General features: G+C 43.0%; 1 protein-coding gene across 1 annotated transcript in view; it reads left to right on the top strand.

Annotated features, from left to right (window-relative positions):
• SRRM1 (serine and arginine repetitive matrix 1) overlaps window positions 1–22,269 on the top strand; it is a gene marked incomplete in the record, with an annotated part of 1,602,281 nt that overhangs the window by 1,090,861 nt on the left and 489,151 nt on the right. The window contains 1 exon segment of the mRNA XM_044083096.1: window positions 3,965–4,075. Within this exon segment, the coding sequence (XP_043939031.1) occupies window positions 3,965–4,075 (111 nt within the window).

The following is a 22,269-nucleotide window of genomic DNA, read 5'->3' as shown; positions in this document are numbered from 1 at the left end:
TATGCCACAAAGAGGCAGATATAGGAGCCCTAGAGGCAGATCCCAGCCCCAAGGCTCACACAGGCCTAAACAGTGGGGGGCTTCTGCCTCCAAAAGCGGAGAAGACAAATCTCAACCTTATAGGAAACAGTCCCAATGACTTCCCTCTACCAGTACCAAGCACTTAGCTTTTGGATACTCCCTTAGGGGGAAAACTAGCACTTTTTTTTCACAAAACTGGCACATGATCACCCATGACAAATGGGTCTTGAATATAGTGTCTCGGGGTTACAGGTTCCACTTTCACACCCTGCCAAAGTCAAAAGGCATGCCAGACCTGCCACACAATCAATGGGTAGAGGCACAAAGGCAAGTTTCATCCCTCATGCACATGAGGGTCATTCAGCGAGTACCACTACAGGAGCAGGGACAAGGATTTTACTCACCTTTTTTCTTGGTACCTAGAAAGGACAAAGCCTGGAGACCAATACTGGACCTGTCTATTGTAAACACTTTTCTGGATGTTCCAATGTTCAAAATGTTGACTCTGCAGCAGCTTCTGCCCATGCTGGGCAAGAAGGTTTGGCTTGTAACCTTGGACTTAAGAGAGGCATACGTGCACGTCCCAATCAGACAATCGTGCAGAAGATATCTCAGATTCATAGCTGGCTCAATGCACTACTAATTCTCTGCACTGCCCTTTGGCTTATCTACTGCGCCCAGGATCTTCACAAAATGCCTGGCACAAGTAATTGTTTTTTGCAGACAAAGAGGAATTCAAATATATCCCTACTTGGATGACTGCCTTATTCAAGCAGAGAACAAGGACATTCTACTAAAGCACCTGGCATTTGTAAAAAGATTGTTAATTTGCCTAGGGTACACAGTAAACGAAAATAAATCAAAACTTGTACCCCCTCAAGAGATAATATTCCTGGGTGCAAGCTTAAATACAACTGCCCAGATGGCCTATCTCACGCCAGACAAACAAAGGCAACTGACTTCTTACTTTGAAATGTTGGCAACAAAAACACAGTTATCTGCAAGAAAAATTCTGCAGGCTTTGGGCTTCATGGCATCCTGCATTCTGTTAATTCCATATGCAAGACTGCATATGAGGAAACTTCAGTGGTATCTAAAAAGTGTTTGGACTCAACATTGCCACAGCCTGGAAAAACTTATTACCCTCATTCCCTGCCTGCAGCAGGAGTTTCGATGGTGGGCACAGGCCTGTCACCACAACAAGGGACAGCCTTTCACTTTACCCACTGCCAGGCAGACAATAACAACAGATGCATCAGATTATGCCTGGGGGGCCCACATGGCAGGAAAATGTATTCAGGGCACATGGCTCTCAAGCCAAAGGCATCTTCATATCAGTCTAAAGGAAGTGCTGGCTGTCCAGAATGCCCTGACAGCTTTCAAGGATCTGCTTCATCCAGGACAACTGCTGATAAAGACGGACAATACTACAGTCATGTGGTACATAAACAAGCAGGGAGGCACACATTCCTACCCCCTCTGCAGACAAGCCATGATTTTGTGGAACACAGCATTGACTTATCAAGTACACCTGCAAGCACAATTCCTGCCAGGAAAGACAAATACTCTGGCAGACGAACTAAGCAGAAACCTCATGGATCCTCACGAGTGGAAACTAGATCCACAAATCTTCAGCATAATAACAAGGAAATGGGGATGTCCAGACATTGATCTATTTGCCTCCCCTCACAACTGCCAACTACAGAGATTTTGTACAAGGACTTATCACAAGTTAGCATGGAAAGCAGATGCTCTATCATTCAGCTGGAAAAACCTTACAGTATATGCCTTTCCTCCACTGCCTCGCCTCCCCCAAGGCACTCCTCAAGGTCAGACAAGAGAAGCCAAAAATGATCCTGATTGCCCCAGACTGGCCACGCCAGCACTGGTACCCAATCTTAAAGAGCTTGTCTCAAGGCCCAGCCCTGGACATTACCTCAAATTCCTCATTTACTGACCCAACAAAGCAATCAGATACTGCACAGCTAGTTCATAACCCTAAATCTGGCTGCATGTCGGATAATGTAACCATTCAAGACACACCTCTCTCCAAAGCAATTATGGATGTTATCCTGGAGGCCAGGAGGCCCAGCACCAGAAAATCATATGCAGAAAAATGGAAGAGATTCTGTACTTGGAACCAGGCACAAGGAAATGACATGCTTGTACCAAATATTCCTCAGATTTTACAATACCTAACTGAGATGTTGGACAAAGGCCTATCCTTTTCATCGATTAAAATCCATGCCTCTGCTTTTGAGCCAGCCAATACAGCCGAGATAAAATTCTTATGAAAAACAGCCCTGCTCCTAGCAATAACTTCAGCAAGAAGAGTCCCAGAGTAACAGGCATTAATGGCTGTGGAACCTTTTATCATTTTACATCCGGACAGGGTTTCTCTAAGGACAAACCCAACATTTATGCCTAAGGTAGTATCCAGTGTGGCTCTCAATCAAGCCATTCATTTGCCTGCATTATATCCAAATCCCCAGAATAAAGGGGAGAGACTTCTGCATTCTTTGGACATACACAGACAGCTACGCTTCTACTTGGACAAAACTAAAGCTTTTAGAAAGACTGAGCAACTTTTAGTGGCATATGCTGCAGGATCACAAGGAAAGGCTATCTAAAAGCAGAATATTTCAAAATGGATAGTACACTGCATTCGTTTCTGCTATTCACAACATGGCAAATCAGTGCCTAAGGGCATTAGGCCACATTCGACCAGGGCAGCAGCCACCTCTGCAGCCTTCCTCAGCAGGATAACCCAAGTGTAATGACTGCAACAGTGAATACACTCGAGCATCTACATTTATAGTAGGTACACAACTGTACTTTTGTTTTTTTATATTACTAAGTTGAACTTGTGCTTGTTGTTTTTACTGTTTTTGATATGTTCATATTTCCTTTGAAAATTTTTCAGAAACACCTCATTTTCCCAATAAAAGTTCATTAACAGATATTTCTGTGGGAGGGAAATTTTCATGAAGGAATTACTATTCTCACTGACCGACTGTTAGAGTTTGGTTTCTATATGCAATCACTATAACATGTTCTGTAGAATGTTATTGTGCTTCAAACCTCAGGGTCTCTCCTGGAGCATAAAAAAACTTCCAGCACTTGGCCAAACAGAAAATACTCATTAATGAACATCAGACCAAAATCAACCTTACCCCCCCCCCCCCTCCCCAGTGCTATAGAGGGATGAAGCCCTACCTGACTACAGCCCATAAGGTCTGCATTTGAGTAGTAGTGTGGTCACTGTCAGGACCAGGATGAGGCTATCTCACATGCAGTTCCACTGAAGATGACTGATGACTCTGATAAGATTGGCTTATAGTAAGTGTGTACCTTTTAACTACATCTCCATACTTAACATTACCGTTGGCTCCAGAAGTATAAGCAGTGTGTTTTATTTGATTAATTCAGCCTTATAATATTTGATTTATGTACATTCTTTTAAGGTTTGCCACCATCAGACTTTTGCATTACACTTTCAGATAATCATAGCTTTTTCATAATTTTCCTAAACAGATGGTATGAAAGTCATGTTGTCATAAAGACAAGCATTCAGTTTTGACAGATGTTTTTTTCCTCTGTTCTCCGTACTGAGTAAACAGTGTTGTTTGTAAATACGTACACACACATGCATGTAAATTTTATAGTAAATTATTGTTCCTGACATAGTTCAACCCTGCATATGTTTTCGTAATATCCTTTTCATTTGCCATTTGAAGAAACCTGATTACCAGTAACAGTTTAAAAATAGTTTCCTAAGTAATAGCTTTAGTTTTAAAATGCATTATTGTGCCACTGTTGTATTGTATAAATTTGTTTACAAGAGACTGTTCTAAATGTTTTAAAGAACTATTAGCAAAAACGTAGTAAATGCTTTGAAGGCCTAATTGTTTAGACTTGTCACTTCATTTTCTTTTTCATTTAGACGGAGAAGAAGTCCAACACCTCCACCACCCCCACTCCCACCTAGGAGGCGGCGTACTCCTTCACCACCACCTCAGAGAAGACGAAGATCACCTTCACCAGCAAGACGAAGGTAGATGTTTCCAGTGTATGAACTGTTGTACATATTAGGCTGCAAACATTATTTAGCAGTCTGATACACAGATATTAATTTCTGTTAATTTTGTAGATATTAAAAGTAAAAAAGGCAAATGATTAATTACTTGGTACATTCAGATAGTTTGCCACTTTTCAGTAGTTAATACCGTATGCTGAAAACTGATCATTGACTTCCTAGATCCATTTAAAACTACACAGGGCCTTTTCGTCTTCCATTAATAGCATTCAGTTTCCTCCTTTTGTTTTCATAGTTCATAGGAAATACAAGGCAGTTAAGTGAGATGACAATTTACCCCTTGCCAATATCCACTCTTATGCTATATTCCCTTTCTCAAGAAAGGCAAAACAAGTCAGTCTTGGAGTAAATTTATGGGTACCCGTTTTTAATATGAAGCATTTTAGGTATGTTGTATGTTTTAAGAAGTGTGGACTGCTGGGATAGTTTGTTCTTATCCCATTATAGTTGACTCTAGTAGGGATGGCCAGTTCAAGACCCTTGACTTTGTGAGTTAAAACAGTTCATGTAGGAGGTTTGGCATCTCTCTCCATAATTGACTGCTCCACTCCATGGAACCTTAATTTTGTCCTAGAAAAGCTGACCTTGAATCGTTCTTGCCAGCAACAACTTCTCTCAGGTACTTATCTTTGAAAACAAGTTTTCTCAGCTGGGACGATTTCAGAGTGCAGTTATTGCTGTGTAAAGAGCTGTTCACAAGTATTCGTCAAAGATACTCAAGTCTTCTCAGAGATTATCTCTAGTCAGATCATTTATCTGCCTGTCTGTCCCCTCCCCCCAGTTAATTGAATGAAGACTAGAGAATTTTGTACATCTTGGCTGTCCAGAGGCAGCTTGGGTAATATGTAGACAGAATGAGGGACTTTAGGCCGATAGAACAGTTGTACATATCCTTTATCTTAGGAAAACGTGGCAGAGCAGTCACCAAGCAAGCAATTTCCAATGGTTTCTGCCATAAAAGGTATGAGAAACATTTACAGGAACATGTTAGAGCCCGTTCTACCAGAGCAGTGGCCACACTGGAAGATTTTTCAAAAATGTCTGTACTCCAAGCATTTGCAAGCTAACTATGTGATGATCTAGTTGTATGCTTCCTAAGCATAACACCCAGTCCAGAGTCAGGGTAGAGCTTGGCACAAGCATCCTGCAGTGCCTCCTTTTAGCATCTGATCTCCATTATGGCTGTGGCAGAAGAGGTCTGGTTCACTTCATAACACAGACTTCCCCTTTTTCCTTCATACACAATGGTAATCTTCCCTTATGTGGTCATTGAGAAGAACATAGTACAGTTCTCTGAGCATATTCATCATAGGAGATATTCATACTAAATCACTAATTCCCCCACCCCACCCTTTTTATTGCTATTAATTTAGACGCTGAGATGAGGAGATGTCATAATATTCTTTGTGTTTCATTGTTGCAGTCATTACATTTGGGTTATCTGCTTGCAGGTATCCCTCAGTCAGCCTGATTAACAAAGTCTTGGGTCCTGCATCGGTTGCTGTCCCTTCTTCCATGACGTCAGGTCATCAGGGGTATAAAACATGCAGCTGATGCCATTACATCAGTCTTTCTTGCCATGCGGTGCCCGAAGCAGAAGCAGTTCGCAAGTGTCGGTTGGCTGACTCCTGAAATTTCCATTTTCGAGTTTCAGAACCGAAGTCTTCAACTAAAAGCTAAGTACCCCGTTGGGGAAACTTTTTCTTGCTCTTAACCGATGTCAGTAAAATTAAATAATTGCATTACTTGTGGAAAGCAAATACCTCATAAAGATTTTCATTCGTACTGTATTCCTTGCCTAGGCCCAGACCACGACTTACCTCACTGTCTGTTTTGTGCCTTATTTAAACCACAAACTATCTGTCGTCAATATATTTATGCTTCTAAATATTTTGGTGCTCGGTTCAGTTATCCTGATATGTCTTTGGTCAGCTATCCGACTACCGACATTTCGAAAAAACGCAAAAATAAAGACAGAGACAGGCTGCCTAAGTCCAAAGCTGCCGACGATGCTTCTCCTAAGCCAGTCGCCAGTTCACTGGTACTCTGGTGCTTTCGCAGCCTCTGATACCCACTACTTATGATTCACAGGCCTCTACTGAGACCCATTTGGAGTCTTCAACTGTGGAACCTGCGGATGTCTGTACCTTGGATGGGTCCGGAGCCGTTGTGCAGGCACCGACTTCTGAGGGTGTATTCAGGCCTACTGACTTGCGTATTAAACCAACGCCATCTTCTTCTTCAAGGCCTAAATCTTGAACCATGCCTAAAAAACTGATGCCCAGACCGCATGGTCAGGCCTCTATGCCTAAAAAAACAGATGATAAGAATGGCTGAAGACCTTATTACTTTAATCAGGGGAAGCCAGCCTTCCCTCTCTGAGACCTAGGACTGAGTTCGTTTGTGATACTTCCGACCAGGATTCTGCATTTTCTGTTTCCTCTGATGACCAGGATTTACCCTTGTCTACCTATGAGGATACTGATGCTGAGGACTCCATCCCCTCTGCTTCCCCTCCCAGAAGATTTCTATTTTGGTGAAACCCTGCATACTCTCAGGGAGCATTTTCATTGGAAAAGTCAGGATTTCTCTGATTATAAAAAGAGGCTTAGGGATTTCTTACTCCTGCCCCAGCACAGGCCTTTAGCCATACCTCCTGTATTAGACATTGTTGCTGATGCATTTGCAGAATCTAGCTTGGCCCCTGAATCTTTACCTCCTGCTCCCAGGTAACCTGATAGATATTACAGGGTCCCTGACTCTCACAAGTTCCTTTTCAAAAATCCTACTGCGGATCCTGAGACCATTTCACAGGGGCCTAAGGGCATTAAAGCTACTACTGCCAAAAATCCTACCCCCTCTGATAGACACTCCAGGGTGCTGGATAGATGGAGTAAGAAGGTATACACTTCTGCAACTTTGGTAATTAAGACCTTAAACTGCCAGTTTCATATGTTGAAGCATCAGCAGCATTTTATTGGATTGCTTAAACAGAAAATTATGTTGTTTCCTGATTGTGCTGAAAATAAGGATTTACAGGATTTATTGCATTCAGCTGAGCAGGTTGGAAAACATACTTTGCAATGTGGTTTTGACTCTAGCGACATCTTGCAGGGCTGCGGTAACTGGGTCTGTACTTAGAAGGCATGCTTGGCTGAAGGAGCAATCCCTACCAGATCATGTTAAAGCAAAATTACTGGATGCTCCTCTAAACCAGGACCACCTGTTTGGCAACAAGGCAGAAGTTGTTCTTAAAAAGATGGAAGAAAAAGCTAATTCTATGCAAACTGTTAAAGATTTTTTACAAGTACAACCTCCAAGATTTAGTAGGCATTGGCATTCCAAGAACTGGTCTTTTCCTGCCTCTTCCAGACCTTCTCAGTCCAAACCCAGATCCAGCAGAGCTCCCAGGCTGCAGTCCCAGGGTACGCACAGGACTAAGCAGTGGGGGGCCTCCATTTTTAAGTCTGGGTGTAATAAGACTCCCCCCTGTGGTAAGCTGTCTCAATGACTTCCTTTTAAAATTTCCAAGCACTTCTCAACTGACTGCCCCTTTGGGGGGAAAGATTGCTCTTCATGCAAAGAACTGGGAACTCATTACCCAGGACAAACTAGTTTTAAATATAGTGTCCCAGGGATACAGATTTCACGTCCACACGTTGCCAACACCAAGCGGGTGGCCAGACCTACCCCCAAATCAGTGGGCAGAGGCCCAAAAACAAGTACTTTCTCTCTTAAGCATGGGGGCTATTCAATTGGTACCGGAAAAGGGACAAGGTTTCTACTCGAGACTTTTCCTGTTGCCCAGAAAAGATGATTCATGGTGTCCTATCCTGGACCTGTCTACTCTAAACCCCTTTTTGGAGATTCCAAAATTCAAGATACTGACTCCTCACCAGTTGCGTCCTATGCTAGGCAAAGATGCCTGGTTGGCAACACTAGATTTAAAAGAAGCATACCTGCACATCCCAATCAGGGAATCCTGCAGAAGATACCTACGCTTCAAAGCAGGCTACACGCACTATCAGTTCTCTCTACTGCCCTTTATCTTATCTACTGCGCCCAGGGTATTCACAAAGTGCCTTGCTCCAGTTATTGCATTTTGCAGGCAAAGAAATATTCAAATATACCCATACCTGGACGATTGTCTAATTCAGGCAGAAAACCAGGACATACTTTTGAATCATCTGGCCTTTGTACAAAGGGTTCTAACTTGTCTGGGGTACACCATAAACGAAAAGAAGTCACACCTGGTACCCTGTCAACAAATTATATTCCTGGGAGCAAGCTTGAATACAACTTCCCAGATGGCTTTCCTCATGCCAGAGAAACAAATTCATTTGACAACCTACTTAAACAAGTGGCTACAAAAACCCTGCTGTCTGCAAGACAAACATTGCAAGTTTTGGGGTTCATGGCCTCTTGCATTCTTCTAATTCCATATGCAAGACTGCATATGAGAAAACTACAGTGGTATCTAAAAAGCCTATGGTGTCAACATACTCAGGATCTAGAAGCAATGATTCCTGTCCTACCTTGCCTACGCCTAGAGTTCCTTTGGTGGGCAGAGGCCTGCCACCAAGACAAGGGACTACCTTTCACACCAACCCCTGCTGCCCAAACCCTAACAACAGACGCATCAAACTATGCATGGGGGGCTCACTTGACAGGGAAGTGCATTCAGGGCAAATGGAACCCAAGGCAAATGAACCTTCAAATCAATCAAAAAGAAATGTTAGTTGTACAGAATGCTCTGACAGCCTTCAAGGACCACATTCTTCAAGGACAACTAATGGTAAAGACGGACAACACCACTGTTATGCGGTACATAAACAAGCAGGGGGGTACACATTCTTAACCCCTCTACAGACTAGCCATGGCATTGTGGAACACAGCCTTGAGCTACCAAGTGCACCTACAAGCTCAATTCCTGCCAGGAAAATTAAGTACACTGGCAGACGGACTAAGCAGAAACCTCATGGACCCAAACGAGTGGAAACTGGAACCAAGGATTTTCAACATGTTGACAAGCAAATGGGGGAGCCCAGATATAGACCTGATGTTCTTCGTGTTTCACTGTTGCAGTCATTACATTTGGGTAATCTGCTGGCAGGTTGCCCTCAAAAGTCTTGGGTCCTGCATCGGTTGCTGTCCCTTCTTCCATGATGTCAGGGGTATAAAACATGCAGCCAACGCCATTACACCAGTCTGTCTTGCCGCGCGGTGGCCGAAGCAGAAGCAGTTCGCAAGTGCCGGTCGGCCGACTCCTGAAATTTTCGTTTTTGAGTTTCAGAACCGAAATTTTCAACTAAAAGCCAAGTACCCCGTTGGGGAAACTTTTTCTTGCTCCTTACCGATGTCAGTAAAAGTTAATAATTGCATTACTTGTGGGAAGCAAATACCTCATAAGGATTTTCATTTGTAGTGTATTCCTTGCCTAGGCCCTGACCACAACGTGCCTTGCTGTCAGTTTTGTGCTAAATTTAGTCAACGCACGATTAAACGTTGGTGTATTTTTGCTTCTAAATATTTTGGCTCAAGATTTAATTAGCCAAAACACCATGCCTCGCTCGTACAGCATGCCCGGCCAAACCAAAACATAGAAAACACAAAAGGCCAGCATAAATAGTCCAAATACTGTATTGTAAAGATTTCGTAATTTCAATATTATAATAGGACATACAAATGCCCCAACAGTTCATCAGAAATCCAAACCGGTTTCGGCTGAATGCCTTCTTCAGTGAAAATGATAAACTGGTGAGGAAAGAAAATCGTGCTTATTTATTAATGCACCAGCCAATGGTAGACAATGGTATAGTCCAACCCCTTCCTATCTAAATAAACAGGTATCAAGATAGATAAACTGGATAAAGACCATTGTGAAATAGGTCATAGTCATGAGCAGGAATAATAATAATAATGATGAAGGCTCCAAACACATAACCAAAAATGTATCTAATACTCAAAACAGTTATTAGTGTACAAAATGGATCAGTTATGACAATATGAGTCCATAATTAACTAAATAGAAAGCTAATAATTATATGTACAAATATAATTCAATATCACCATGCAAACTTTAAACAAATAAATGAAGTTACATAACTGTATATCCAAACGCATGTTAGCCAACAAACATAAAAAGTAAATATTATATATATATTATGATTTGAAGTATATATATATATATATATATATATATATATATATATATATATATATATATATTTTTTTTTTTTTTTTTTTTTTAAAGTCGAATAATCCAAATGGGCCCAAAATAGCATTGTACCAATAAGACAAAAACTAAATAGATATATATCCATCATAAATGGTCGTTGAGATATATATGTATATATATATTTTTAATGTAGAATAATCCAAATGGGCCCAAAATTGCATTATACCAATAGAACAAAAACTAAATAGATATATATCCATCATAAATGGTCGTTGAGACCGGGAGGAAACAAGGCTCCAAGATGGATAATCCAGTATTTTTCTTTGTGGCTAAGTATATTTTGCCATCCTTGCTGATGGCTCCTATCCCCAATAATCCTGTCAATGACAGTAAACATAAACTTGGCTGAAGGGTCTTTAGTGGTATGTTGATAGAGCATTTGTTTGCTTTTTGTTACGAATATCACTCCGATGTTCCCCTATTCTTATTCTGAGAGAACGGGAAGTTTTTCCCACATAGAAGGCTGAACATTGACATGTGGCCAAATATATAACCCAACTACTTGAGCAGTTACCAAATATCCTAAGGTTGTAAACTTTACTAGTGTTGGCACTGGTAAATTGCTTAAGCTTGTTCACCTGATTACACGATGTGCAGTAGCCACAGGGAAAAGTTCCCAATAGTTCATCCCCTGTCATTGTTAATTGTTTATATTTGGCCCCTCCACTTTCTTGATGTTTATAGTGGGAAAATAGGGATCCCCAGGGTTCTACCCCTTCTATATGAGAATTGACATTTAGAACCCAAGATCTCCTGAAGGTAGTTATTAGCCAACAGAATATTCTAATTCTCATTCAAAATATTTCTAATAACCTGATGGTTCCTTCCAAATGTGGTAACAAATCTGAGAGTAGTATCCTGTGGTGTACAAGAATTATCCCTATATTCCAGCAATATATTTCTGTTCTGTTTGCCCGACCATGCACTGGCAGATACAATATCAAAAGGACGATATCCCCTTTCTAAAAATCTGTTTGTCAAAGCCACCTTAGCATCCTCATAATCAGTCAGAGAGGAGCTAATACGTTTTATCCTGAGAAATTGGGATTTGGGAATATTGCGGATGGTGTGGCGTGGATGCATACTTGATGCATGAAGTAATGTATTATATTGCGGATATTTACGATGAATTTTGGTACTCAGAGTATGATCTGTATTCCAGAAAACAGTGACATCCAAGAAGTCAATATGATGGATATTGAATGTAACAGTAAACTCAATTTCCCAGATGTTACTGTTAAGATATTCAATGAATTCATATAAATATCCTGAGTCTGCATGCCACACCATCCAGCAATCGTCCAGGTGTCTACGCCAAATATCGATTTCAACCATATAGATGTTGTGTAGTGGATTATATATGAGGCATTCCTCCAAGTACGCCACAAATAAGTCTGCATAAATGGGGGCAAAAGATGCCTCCATAGCTGTCCCTTGGAGTTGCCAATAACATTCTTCTTGAAAATAAAAAACGTTTTTGTTGAGTACATGTTCGGACATGCAGATGATCAGTGTGTTATAACCTGGTGGGTATAGATCCGCTTTTTCCAACCAATATTGTAGTGCCTGCAATCCAGCCCAGTGTGGTATGCTGGTGTATAAGGACTTAACATCTAGTGTGCACATTAACCAATGAGGTTCTATTTGTGTGTCTTGCATAATCTGTAGAAATTGGGTAGTATCTTGTATTCTTGCTCTCACATGTTTAAGTAGTGGTTTGAGTTGTGTTAAGAACACCGAAAGCGGTTCAGTAAGCGAGCCTCGACCTGACACTATTGGTCTACCCGGTGGTATAGAAAGGGATCTGTGTATTTTTGGGAGTAAATATAATATTTGTTTGGAAGGATCTGTTACTATTAAATGTTGAGCTGTGTTTCGGGTAATAATACCCTCTACTGCTGAATCAAGAAATGCATCAATTTCCTTTTTGAATTTTGGTGTAGGATCAATTCCCATAAACATGTAGCATCTGGAGTCTGATAATTGTCTGAGTCCCTCATGGATATAATAATCCATATTTAAAACAACAACTGCCCCTCCCTTGTCAGCTGAAAGTATAGCAATATTGTTATCTTTAAGTTCCATTAGAGCTTTCCTCTCCGAAGAATCAATATTCTCCTGTAAGATCTGAGATTCAAATGGTGGAAAATGTAGATCTCTTAATACTGCTTGTTGAAAAGTAGCTACATATTTGTTCATAGGTGGTTGAAAAAGTGATTTGTGGAATCTAAATTCAGCAGATCTATGGGCACTGTCTGCATTTTGGTCAGAAAAAAATATTTTCAGATTAAGACAGTGACAGAAGTCCAAAACATCCAATGCAGTTTGATATTGATCACAAAAAAAGCTGGGTACAAATCCCAGTCCTTTATTTAGAAGTCTATGTTGATCATCAGATGTAATGGGATCCTATCTCGCCTACATTCACAACATATGGGTTCGGAGCCGATCCATCGGCTCCGACTCGGCAACTAATACACTAGCACGAAGTCTCTCATTGGCTGGGCTACTCCCTATCCCAGGATGCACTACACCTGCTTCCCCAGATCTCGTTTGCCGCTTAACAAGCTGGACGTGGTCTCGACTTGGCTGGAGCTAAGTGGTTATTTTTACCTTATTGGTCCTTGACCTAGGGAATTTTTGTCCATATTAACCAAACAGCTGTTTTAACAGCTATTTCTTGCTATTTCTGATTGTTTTTTGTTGAGTGCTTGTTTCCAGAAATTTAATTTGTTCAGTCGGGCAAGGCCCGTTTAAGTTAGAGGGCCTTTGCCCTACCTTTGAGTGCTAATTGTTTTTTATTAACTTTTGGTTAGTTGTTTTTCGGGCAAAGCCCGTTTAAATTAGAGGGCTTTGGGCCGTTTAACTTGTTTAAATTGTTGTGAGGTAAACTTTCATCAGTACTCGCGCCAGTGTGTCTCGCGCTTTTCAGTTGGCGCTTTGTGTATAGTGCTATACTTGTTGTGGTAGAGTAGTATTTCCTTAGAGTTTGTACTTGTTGTGGCCTGTATCATGTCTAAGGAACAAAAGTCAGGTTTTAAAAAATGCACTCGGTGCAAATATAAAATGTCCATTACAGACAGTCATTCAGTATGTGTTTATTGTTTGGGGCCGAAACATCTGCAAGAGACTTGTAGCGTCTGTCATGCGTTCTCATCTAGAGTTCTTCAAGAACGCAAGAACAAATTAATATTGAAAGGGCTTATCAAGCCTTCTTTTGAGGAAGCCTTAGATCTACCTGTTACTTCCAAAGAAAGATCGTCGGCTCCGACAAGTCCGTCGGAGCCGACTTCTAAAAGACAAAATTGACCTCTTCTTCCTCGGCTCCACTGACTTCGGGGCCGAGGGTCGAAGGGTCTGCCTCGATACCTCCTACCTCGGCTCCATTGCTTTCGGAGCCGCAAGTTGGAGTATCGAGAGGTGAATCACCTCCATCGGTTCCAATGGCTTCGGAGCCGGTGGAAGTGTGCAGCTCAGACTCTTCCCCCGCGGCTCCAGAGAAGGCTCCTTCGGTGCCGATGGTGGTCCATGCTGTGGTGGAGTCGGCGCCGATAGCGTTGGTGCCATTTCGGAGCCGGTCCCCTTCTCTCTCGGAGCCGAGAGGAAAGTCTTCTCGATTACCTCCTCTAAATCATCGAGACTTTCAGATTCGGACCTGGATAGGGTTTTACAGAGGCTATTCCAATCTCCAGTGTTTACTAAATTGGTCTCGGCTCCAGCACAGTTAGCTTCGGAGCCGATCCCCCCTCCAACACATTCGATTCCTCCTCCAACCTCCTCGGAGCCGTTGGAGTCGGTGGTGGTGGAGCAAAGCGGAGCCATACGGTCGGAGCAGAGACCCCTTCGAGGTCTCTCGGTTCCGACTGTGCTTCCTACCCTGTCCTCCGGTTCAGGGTTTGGTACTGCGACCTCTTCAGCCGGGCCCGAGGGGAATACTTTGGGATTGGGTGCTTCGGTGCCTAGTCTTCTCTCAGAGCATCGGCTGCTGGAATTCCCAGTGCCATCGTGGCCTCTAGACCAGTGACCTCCTTGGATTCTGGAGGTCCGGCCTTTGAGGCCATGAGGAGCCGCTGGCCATGCCTTTGCCGGTTCAGCAAGATTCTACCTCACCGTCCCTAGATTTGGAGACTGGTGCCTCTGTTGTGTTGCAGCCCCCCGGCAGCGGGGCCCCAGGGCCTGAGGATACCCCCATCGGGTGTTCCCTTCTTCCGGGTGGTCCGTCCGAAACTGCTTCGGACGAACCCCCATGGAAGAAATTGTGTAAGAAGAAGCACGTAGACTCCCAAGATGAGTCTATTACATCGGATACTGACCTCGATGACGCAGAAGGGTCCCCCAAATCATCTTCGGATGATATCTCCTTCTCAGATATCTTGGAGATTCTGAGACAGAGAGGTGACTGGCAAGCCAAAACCCCTTCAGCTGAGGAGTCAGTCTTCCTCAAGGCCTTTGGGGCCCAGCCTTCCGCCTCCTGGGTGTCTCTGCCCTTCGATGAACTCCTTGATTTGGTTTCTCGAAGGGTGTGGGAACACCCTGATTCTGTGGAACCGGTGCCTGCGAGGCCCAATAAATGTTTGTCAGCCCCCCCCCAGAAGGAATTTCTCACAAAGGGTGTGCCTGTAGATGCTTTGGTGGTGGCTTCTGCCACACAGCAGGACGTGGCAGAGGCTTCGACGTCTGTTCATCCTCCTAATAAGGATTCTAGGAGTATGGATAGGTACGGGAAGCATACCCTGTCCTCAGCGGCCTTTACCTTACGGTCGCTGAACTACTTATGTCATTTTACGAGGCTCCAAAGGGATCTTCTCAAAGAGCTAAATGACTCTCTTGTTGGTAACCTACCTGAGGCGCTGGCCCCGACTGTTGGCGCACAGATGACTACCCTCTTTTCTATTGTTAACTCGTCCATGAGGCTCATTTCATATGCGGCCGAAGGGGCGAGTAGAGCAGCGGGAACAGGCGTTGCCCTCAGGAGACAAGCCTGGTTACGCTTGTGTTCGTTCACGGAGGCCTTCAAGTCTTCATTCACGCCCCCTTTGATGGGTCATCTTTGTTTGGACCCAAGGTGAAGGACACACTAACTCGGTGCGAGCAGGAGGGCAAGACTTTGACTGCCATTGGGGCCCGATTTTCCGCTCCTTCTAGGCCTTACCCCAAGGCTGGGAGAGGAGGGAAAATGTGGTTTAGAAAATCTCAGAAGTCTTTCCCTACTCCACCCAGTGATTCCCCCTCCAGAGGCAGGGGGGGGGGGATTTTGGAAGACGCCGCCCTAGAGGTGGCAGAGGCCCCCGTAACTCTGGAGACCGCGATTCCTTTCGTGGTTCTTCATACAACCAGCGTTCCTGAGTTGTTGCCCGACTGTGCAACTCCGGAGCCAGTCGGGGGTCGCTTTGCGGCGCACCCACAAGCTTGGGAATCCATAACAAGCGATCAGTGGGTGCTTCGCATTATTACCGGAGGATATATCATCCCCTTCAACAAACCCCCCTTTCTTTAAGGGAAATCCCGGACGTACCACCCAGTCAGCGGGATCAGGCAGCATTAGAGGTTTCAAAGCTGCTAGAAAAAGAGCCATCCAGCCTGTCCCCATCGACCAGATTGGATCAGGAACTTACTCAAAATTATTTTTGGTACCAAAAAAGACAGGGGACTTCAGGCCCATTTTGGACCTCAGTTCATTGAATCGTTTCGTAAAGAAGTCCAAATTCCGAATGGTCACTCTTCAATCTATTCTTCCTTTGCTGGAAAAAGATGCATGGATGTGCTCCATAGACCTCCAGGACGCTTACTATCACATTCCCATAGCTCAAGAGTCCAGGAGACATTTACGCTTCCGCCTCGGAGTCAGTCATTTCCAATTCCGAGCACTGCCCTTTGGTCTCACCACAGCCCCAGGGTGTTCACCAAGTGTCTGGCAGTGGTAACTGCTCACCTGAGAAGTCTGGGATTCCAGGTGTTTCCTTATCTAGACGACTGGCTCCTTACTGCCACCTCCGAGCATCTACTACTCCAAGCGCTCAGAGCCACGTTCACCTTGGGCGTTTCTTGGGGATCACGTTCAATTTGCAAAAATCTGTACTACAGCCATCTCAGCGTATTACTTTCATAGGCGCAGACTTAGACACAAAAGAATGCGCCTTTTACCGGCAGCAAGAATTCAGGTCTTACAAGATCAAGTCAAATCCTGTCTCCCCTACAAAGAGCCCCGGCCCATCGGATCCTACAACTGTTGGGCTCGATGGCGTCGACCATACTTTTAGTTCCCTTGGCCAGACTTCACATGCGAATTTTACAATGGCTACTGTCGGTTCAATGGTCTTATCAGGAACTTCCCTTGAACCACTTAATCATAATCACGGAAAGTTGCCGTCGAGATCTGCATTGGTGGCTTCTCCAATCAAATCTCGACCAGGCGCGACCCTTCATACCTCAACGTCCCGTTGCCACTGTGACTACGGACGCCTCCCATGTAGGGTGGGGGGGTCATTACCTGGACAGGTCGGTCCAAGGCACATGGCAGATCCAGGAAACGCATTTGCATATCAATGTCCTGGAGATGAGAGCGGTACTATTGGTACTCCAAGCTCTCCATCACGCTCTCCCACAGGGCCCGATTTCTATCCTATCCGACAACATGTCGGTGGTGTGGTACATAAACAAGCAAGGTGGAACCAGGTCTTACCCACTATGCAGAGAAGCCATGAGACTTTGGCACTGGGCAGTAGCTACCAACCGCTTTCTAATGGCAACGCACATACCGGGGAAGTCCAATGTGATTGCGGACAGATTAAGCAGGACCATTCTTTTACCCCACGAATGGTCCCTCAACCAGGGTATAGCTGCGAAAATATTCGACAGATGGGGTCTTCCTTGCTGCGACCTGTTTGCCAGCCCTCACAATGCGAAATGCAGCGAGTTCTTCACACTGTTTCCTTCTCAGGGACAGATTCCCAGGGACGCTCTGACTCACATTTGGCCCCCCGGTCGTCTCGCCTTCCTCCGTTCCCCCTCCTACCGAGGGTGATACAGAAGGCCATTTACATGGAGAGCGAGATGATTTTGATTGCCCCGCACTGGCCTCGTCAAGTTTGGTTTCCTTTCCTACAGAGGCATGCGATAGAAGGTCCATGGTTTCTGGATCCGGTGCCAGACCTGTTGACTCATCAGTCAGGACGGCTTCATCCGTCTCTCAGGTCCCTGAAGTTGGCAGCATGGTTACTCCACTTCCATCCTTAGTCCGAGACAATGCTCTTTCGCCGGACGTGGTCCACATACTGTCTTCTTCTCATAAACCTTCCACCATCAAACTTTATTCCAGTAAATGGAAAAGGTTTGCCTTCTGGGCTCAAGAACGGGGTATAGATCCTCTCACTGCACCAGTATCGGAGGTTCTGAAATTTCTGGCCTCCCTTTTCCAGTCGGGCTCTTCAGTTTCTACCATTAAGGTTCAGTTAGCGGCGATCTCTAATTTTCATGCTTCATTTGAACCTTCATTGATGTCTCACAAACTTTGTAAGGCTTTCCTTAAAGGGGCTTGGCTCCTTAGGCCTCCTTTATCTCATCCTGTCCCCCCTTGGGATTTGAATATGGTTCTTGCTGCCCTAACTGCCCGTCCTTTCGAACCAGCTGCTACTTGTGATTTAAAATTTCTGTCTTGGAAAACGGCCTTTTTAGTAGCCATAACATCTGCTAGGCGAGTTTCAGAACTTCAAGCTCTTTGTTCTGATCCTCCCTATTTGATTTTTCACAAGCATAGAGTTTCATTGAAATTAAACCCTGCATTTATACCAAAAGTGGCCTCCTCTTTCTGTATGCAACAAACTATAGAACTCCCTGTCTTTTTCCCAGAATTCTCTAATAACGCAGAATATACTTTGCATCAATTGACGTACATAGACAACTGCTTTTATTTGAATAGAACCGCTCAAACGCGAAATCAAATCAATTGTTTGTTTCCTTTGCAGTGAACAAATTGGGTCAACCAGTAACAAAACCTCCATATCTAAATGGATTAAAGATTGTATCATTTTATTTATTCACAGGCTAACAAAGACCTTCCCTTTCCAGTCAAGGCTCATTCTACCAGGGCAATGGCTACTTCCGTAGCTTTTCACTCCAAGTTATCAATAGATGATATTTGTGCTGCGGCAACCTGGACTTCTCCGCACACTTTCATTTCTCATTACAAATTGGATGTGGTTTCTCGAGGCAGAGCTTCCTTTGGTTCCACAGTTCTCAGGAGTGTGTTCCAATGAGCCACCCGGGATGTAGGTGCTACGGATGCTGTCCCATATGTTGTGAATGTAGGCGAGATAGGATCCCATTACATCTTTTAGTTATGTACTTACCATAACTTCGGATGTATGGGATCCATCTCGCCTACATTCATATGTACCCACCCTCCTTCCCCCTTCCATTCGGATTTAGAGGAGCTGTAGTCTCTTTTTTCTTGGAGATCTTTCTTGAAGAACTTTAGTTGGTTATAGTGACTACTAGTTTTTCTGTGTTTGCATGGGTGTATGAAAGCTAACAAACAAGATCTGGGGAAGCAGGTGTAGTGCATCCTGGGATAGGGAGTAGCCCAGCCAATGAGAGACTTCGTGCTAGTGTATTAGTTGCCGAGTCGGAGCCGATGGATCGGCTCCGAACCCATATGTTGTGAATGTAGGCGAGATGGATCCCATACATCCGAAGTTATGGTAAGTACATAACTAAAAGTTAACACAGTCTCAGATAGGTTTAAAACATTATTACACTTAGTTTCTATTGTTTCAACAGAATTTGGATCAATCCTTCCATTGATTCTGTACCTATTCCGGTTGGTGTGTTTCCGCCCCCCTCTATATTTTCTACCTCTTCTAAAGGGATAGTGATATTGGTTCTTTTCTTAACAGGTGAATCCGCTAAGGGTATGCCTTCACTATCGGTATAAGAGGACTCATCCCCGGAAGTGCTGGTGTAGGATTTGTCATTATGTTTTAAAATAGATCTTGGCCTTTTTCTGGTCCTACCCCTAGTTGTTCCAGGATTCGGATCCTGAAATCTAACTGATCTTTGTATTTCAAATGGATGTCCTTTACTATAATCCATAACATCCCAGTTGAATTTTTTAACCTTCCTATCCTTGGTTACTTTATCATATGTTAATTCTTTGGACAACTTGGTCACCAAATTTTCATAAATGGTTGATGTGTGGAATTTTTTACATTCCGAACTTAAATTTTTGACTTCTGGTATATTGATGTCAATAGCCCTCTCATAATAAGAAGCCAAAATCTTTACAAAAGTCAAGGAACCATCTTGTAGTGCTTGGTTCCATTCATCGGTCAACCTCTGTTCAGATCTGCTGACTATCGGTCGAAGTCTTATACGAAGACCTCTAGGGACCATATTTTTGTGCAAATATGCCCCGAACAACCTAAGATGCCATATATTTGCTCTTAGCCCCTTGAGGCCCTTTTCCAAATTTTGGAACGCTAATTGGCATCCATGAAATATGTTGGTATTTTGCTGGCTAGGATTGTTGCTTGAGACTGAATCCACTCCAAACACCCTGATATCGTCCCTATCAGCACACGACCCTTCCAAAATATTGTCCAAATCCATCTTCAAAAAGATATTGAAAAATGGTGATACTCAAATTGTCCAAAAAACTATGTCCCATGCAGGATATCCTATATAAAAGATAATAATTCTAATAACCAAGATGGAAGTATCAACAAGGGGTGTTTTGAAATCCAAAATTATGAGTAGGACCAGAAATGACTGCGCAGTATATATCTATAAAGAATTGTATTAGCAATTCCTATCACCAACCACTAATCATAAGGGATGATAGTCTTACCATGACGGTCTAGGCCCGTACTGCTGGTATAATGTAAAGTAAAACCAGCTAGTCCTGAAAGTGTATGCACAAACATACATATATATCCATACAACTCTAACCATGTACCATAGACTTAATCCACAAAAGGTTCATTAGTCATGATACATTAGATGTATGATAACATAATACCCCAAAAGCAAAGAACAATAAATACTATATTTCAGCAATTGTTGAGTACCAATCAACCTAGCCCTTTGTTCCAAGGTAGCAAAACCACGAGCATACACTGCAAACCTCAAAGGCATAATACTAAACTCTTATCAGGATATAATATAGACATGTCTAACCTGCGGCCCTCAGAGCTCTTCCATGCGGCCCTCAACCTCTAACTGCAACATCGATGTACGCATGCCCCAAAACACTTTTTTTTGTTTTGTGTTTTTCGCTCCCATGACCTGTAACGATAATGTCGGTGTGCACATGCGCCAAAGCACCTTCTAGTTTTGTTTTTGAGCCAAAAAAGGGTCAGTGTGTTTACGCCATTATTTTGCGCTGAACAATCAGTGTGTGTGTGTTCTCGCTGAAGAGGGACTCGTGTATGGATTTGCCGCTGTTCCCTTTGAAAGGGACAGCAATTACCTGTGTTAATAGGTAAGTACGGAGTGAGTGCATGCATGAAAGCAGAATTGTGTACGTGAAAGTAGGAGAGTGTGTGTGTGTGTGTGTGTGTGTGTGTGTGTGTATATATGTGTGCATGAGAGAGAGAGAGACGCATGCACAAAGAGGCTAACAATGATCATTCTACCTACTGAACACAAACAAGTTAGCTCACAAATATATCATACATTAAGAGTACACTTTCATTAAATTGCGGCTTTCCTGACAGGGAGAGTGTTGTATTGAACATGAACTCATACCTCTTAACTGTATGGATTTTCAAAGAATGTCTCGATTTTTGCCTTATCTTCCAATTTCTGTCTCTTGCTTAGGAAAATAAAGTAGTCATCCAAGGTAATGCAGTTCCAGGGAGTAAGAATGAGACAGCAGCCTAGGGTTAATGGGTCAGTAGTGGACTGACTTTGTGGGACTGTAGCGTATAAAGTTGTATTGTTTTTTCAGACAAACAAAAAAGCACCTAGTACTGTTTTTTCATTGGTGTGTTCTAAGCAGTGGTAGATTGGACAACAGTAAGCTTAGCTTTGGCGGATCATCAATTCTGGCAAATCAAGTGGGCACAATGTAATTTTTTAAATGTTGGGGATTTTAGTGTGTATGTGTGTGCTTATGTGTTGGGAGTGCTGCAACAGTAGATGATTATTAAAGACAGAGACTTACGGACTGTGGAGAATGTTTCTTTGTTTCAAAACCTAATACTTTTGTACGCATGCCAGAAGTAGATTTTTTAAGACATAGCTTCTTGCCACTTGCAGTGGATGGATATTTACATTTAATGGACAATGTATTAGTGTGTGCCTGTGGGGTTCTGAAGGATGCCAAGTCTACCACTGCTAATGTCTTGTAAAGTGACCTGGAAATGGATATTGGGATGTTACTGAAAAAATATAGTAAGTGGGCTTAGAAATATAGTTTAATTAAACAAAGTGTACTTTCAATTTACAGGCCATAATTTAATTTATTTCAGGTAGTCCCGATACTGGTAGATTGTATACCATTAGACTTAATTAGGGAGAGCTGTCATTCTGGGGAAACAAGCAGCCCTAGTTTCAGTGAAAGCTCTGTGGTTGCTTGCAGGTAGGAAGTTGCAGGATGTTGATCAATGTGTTTTATGTATTATTTTTAATGCATTTGTCATTTCAAAGCATAGTTTTCTTTGATGCAAAAGAAGACAGGACTGAATGAGCCATATAATGTTTAACTGACAATAATGGGATAGAAAGATTATAAGTGATGTATAATGTTTGCAGCTACAGTTGTTTCAATGGTGTCTGTGATGCATAACTATTTTTGGGCCTGTGTCCCACTTTTATTTTTTGCTTTGTCCAGATTTCTTGCTCTAAGGTTGAGAGGTATGGTTCCATACTAAATCAGAAGTTGTATTTACTTTGGAAGACTTTTCGGCATAATTAT

This window comes from Protopterus annectens, chromosome 1.part1 (assembly GCF_019279795.1).
Source record: "Protopterus annectens isolate FY-2018-M chromosome 1.part1, PAN1.0, whole genome shotgun sequence".
NCBI lineage: Eukaryota > Metazoa > Chordata > Ceratodontiformes > Protopteridae > Protopterus > Protopterus annectens.
The sequence above is the reverse complement of the archived record's forward strand: the minus strand, read 5'-3'. Positions and strand labels throughout refer to the sequence as shown.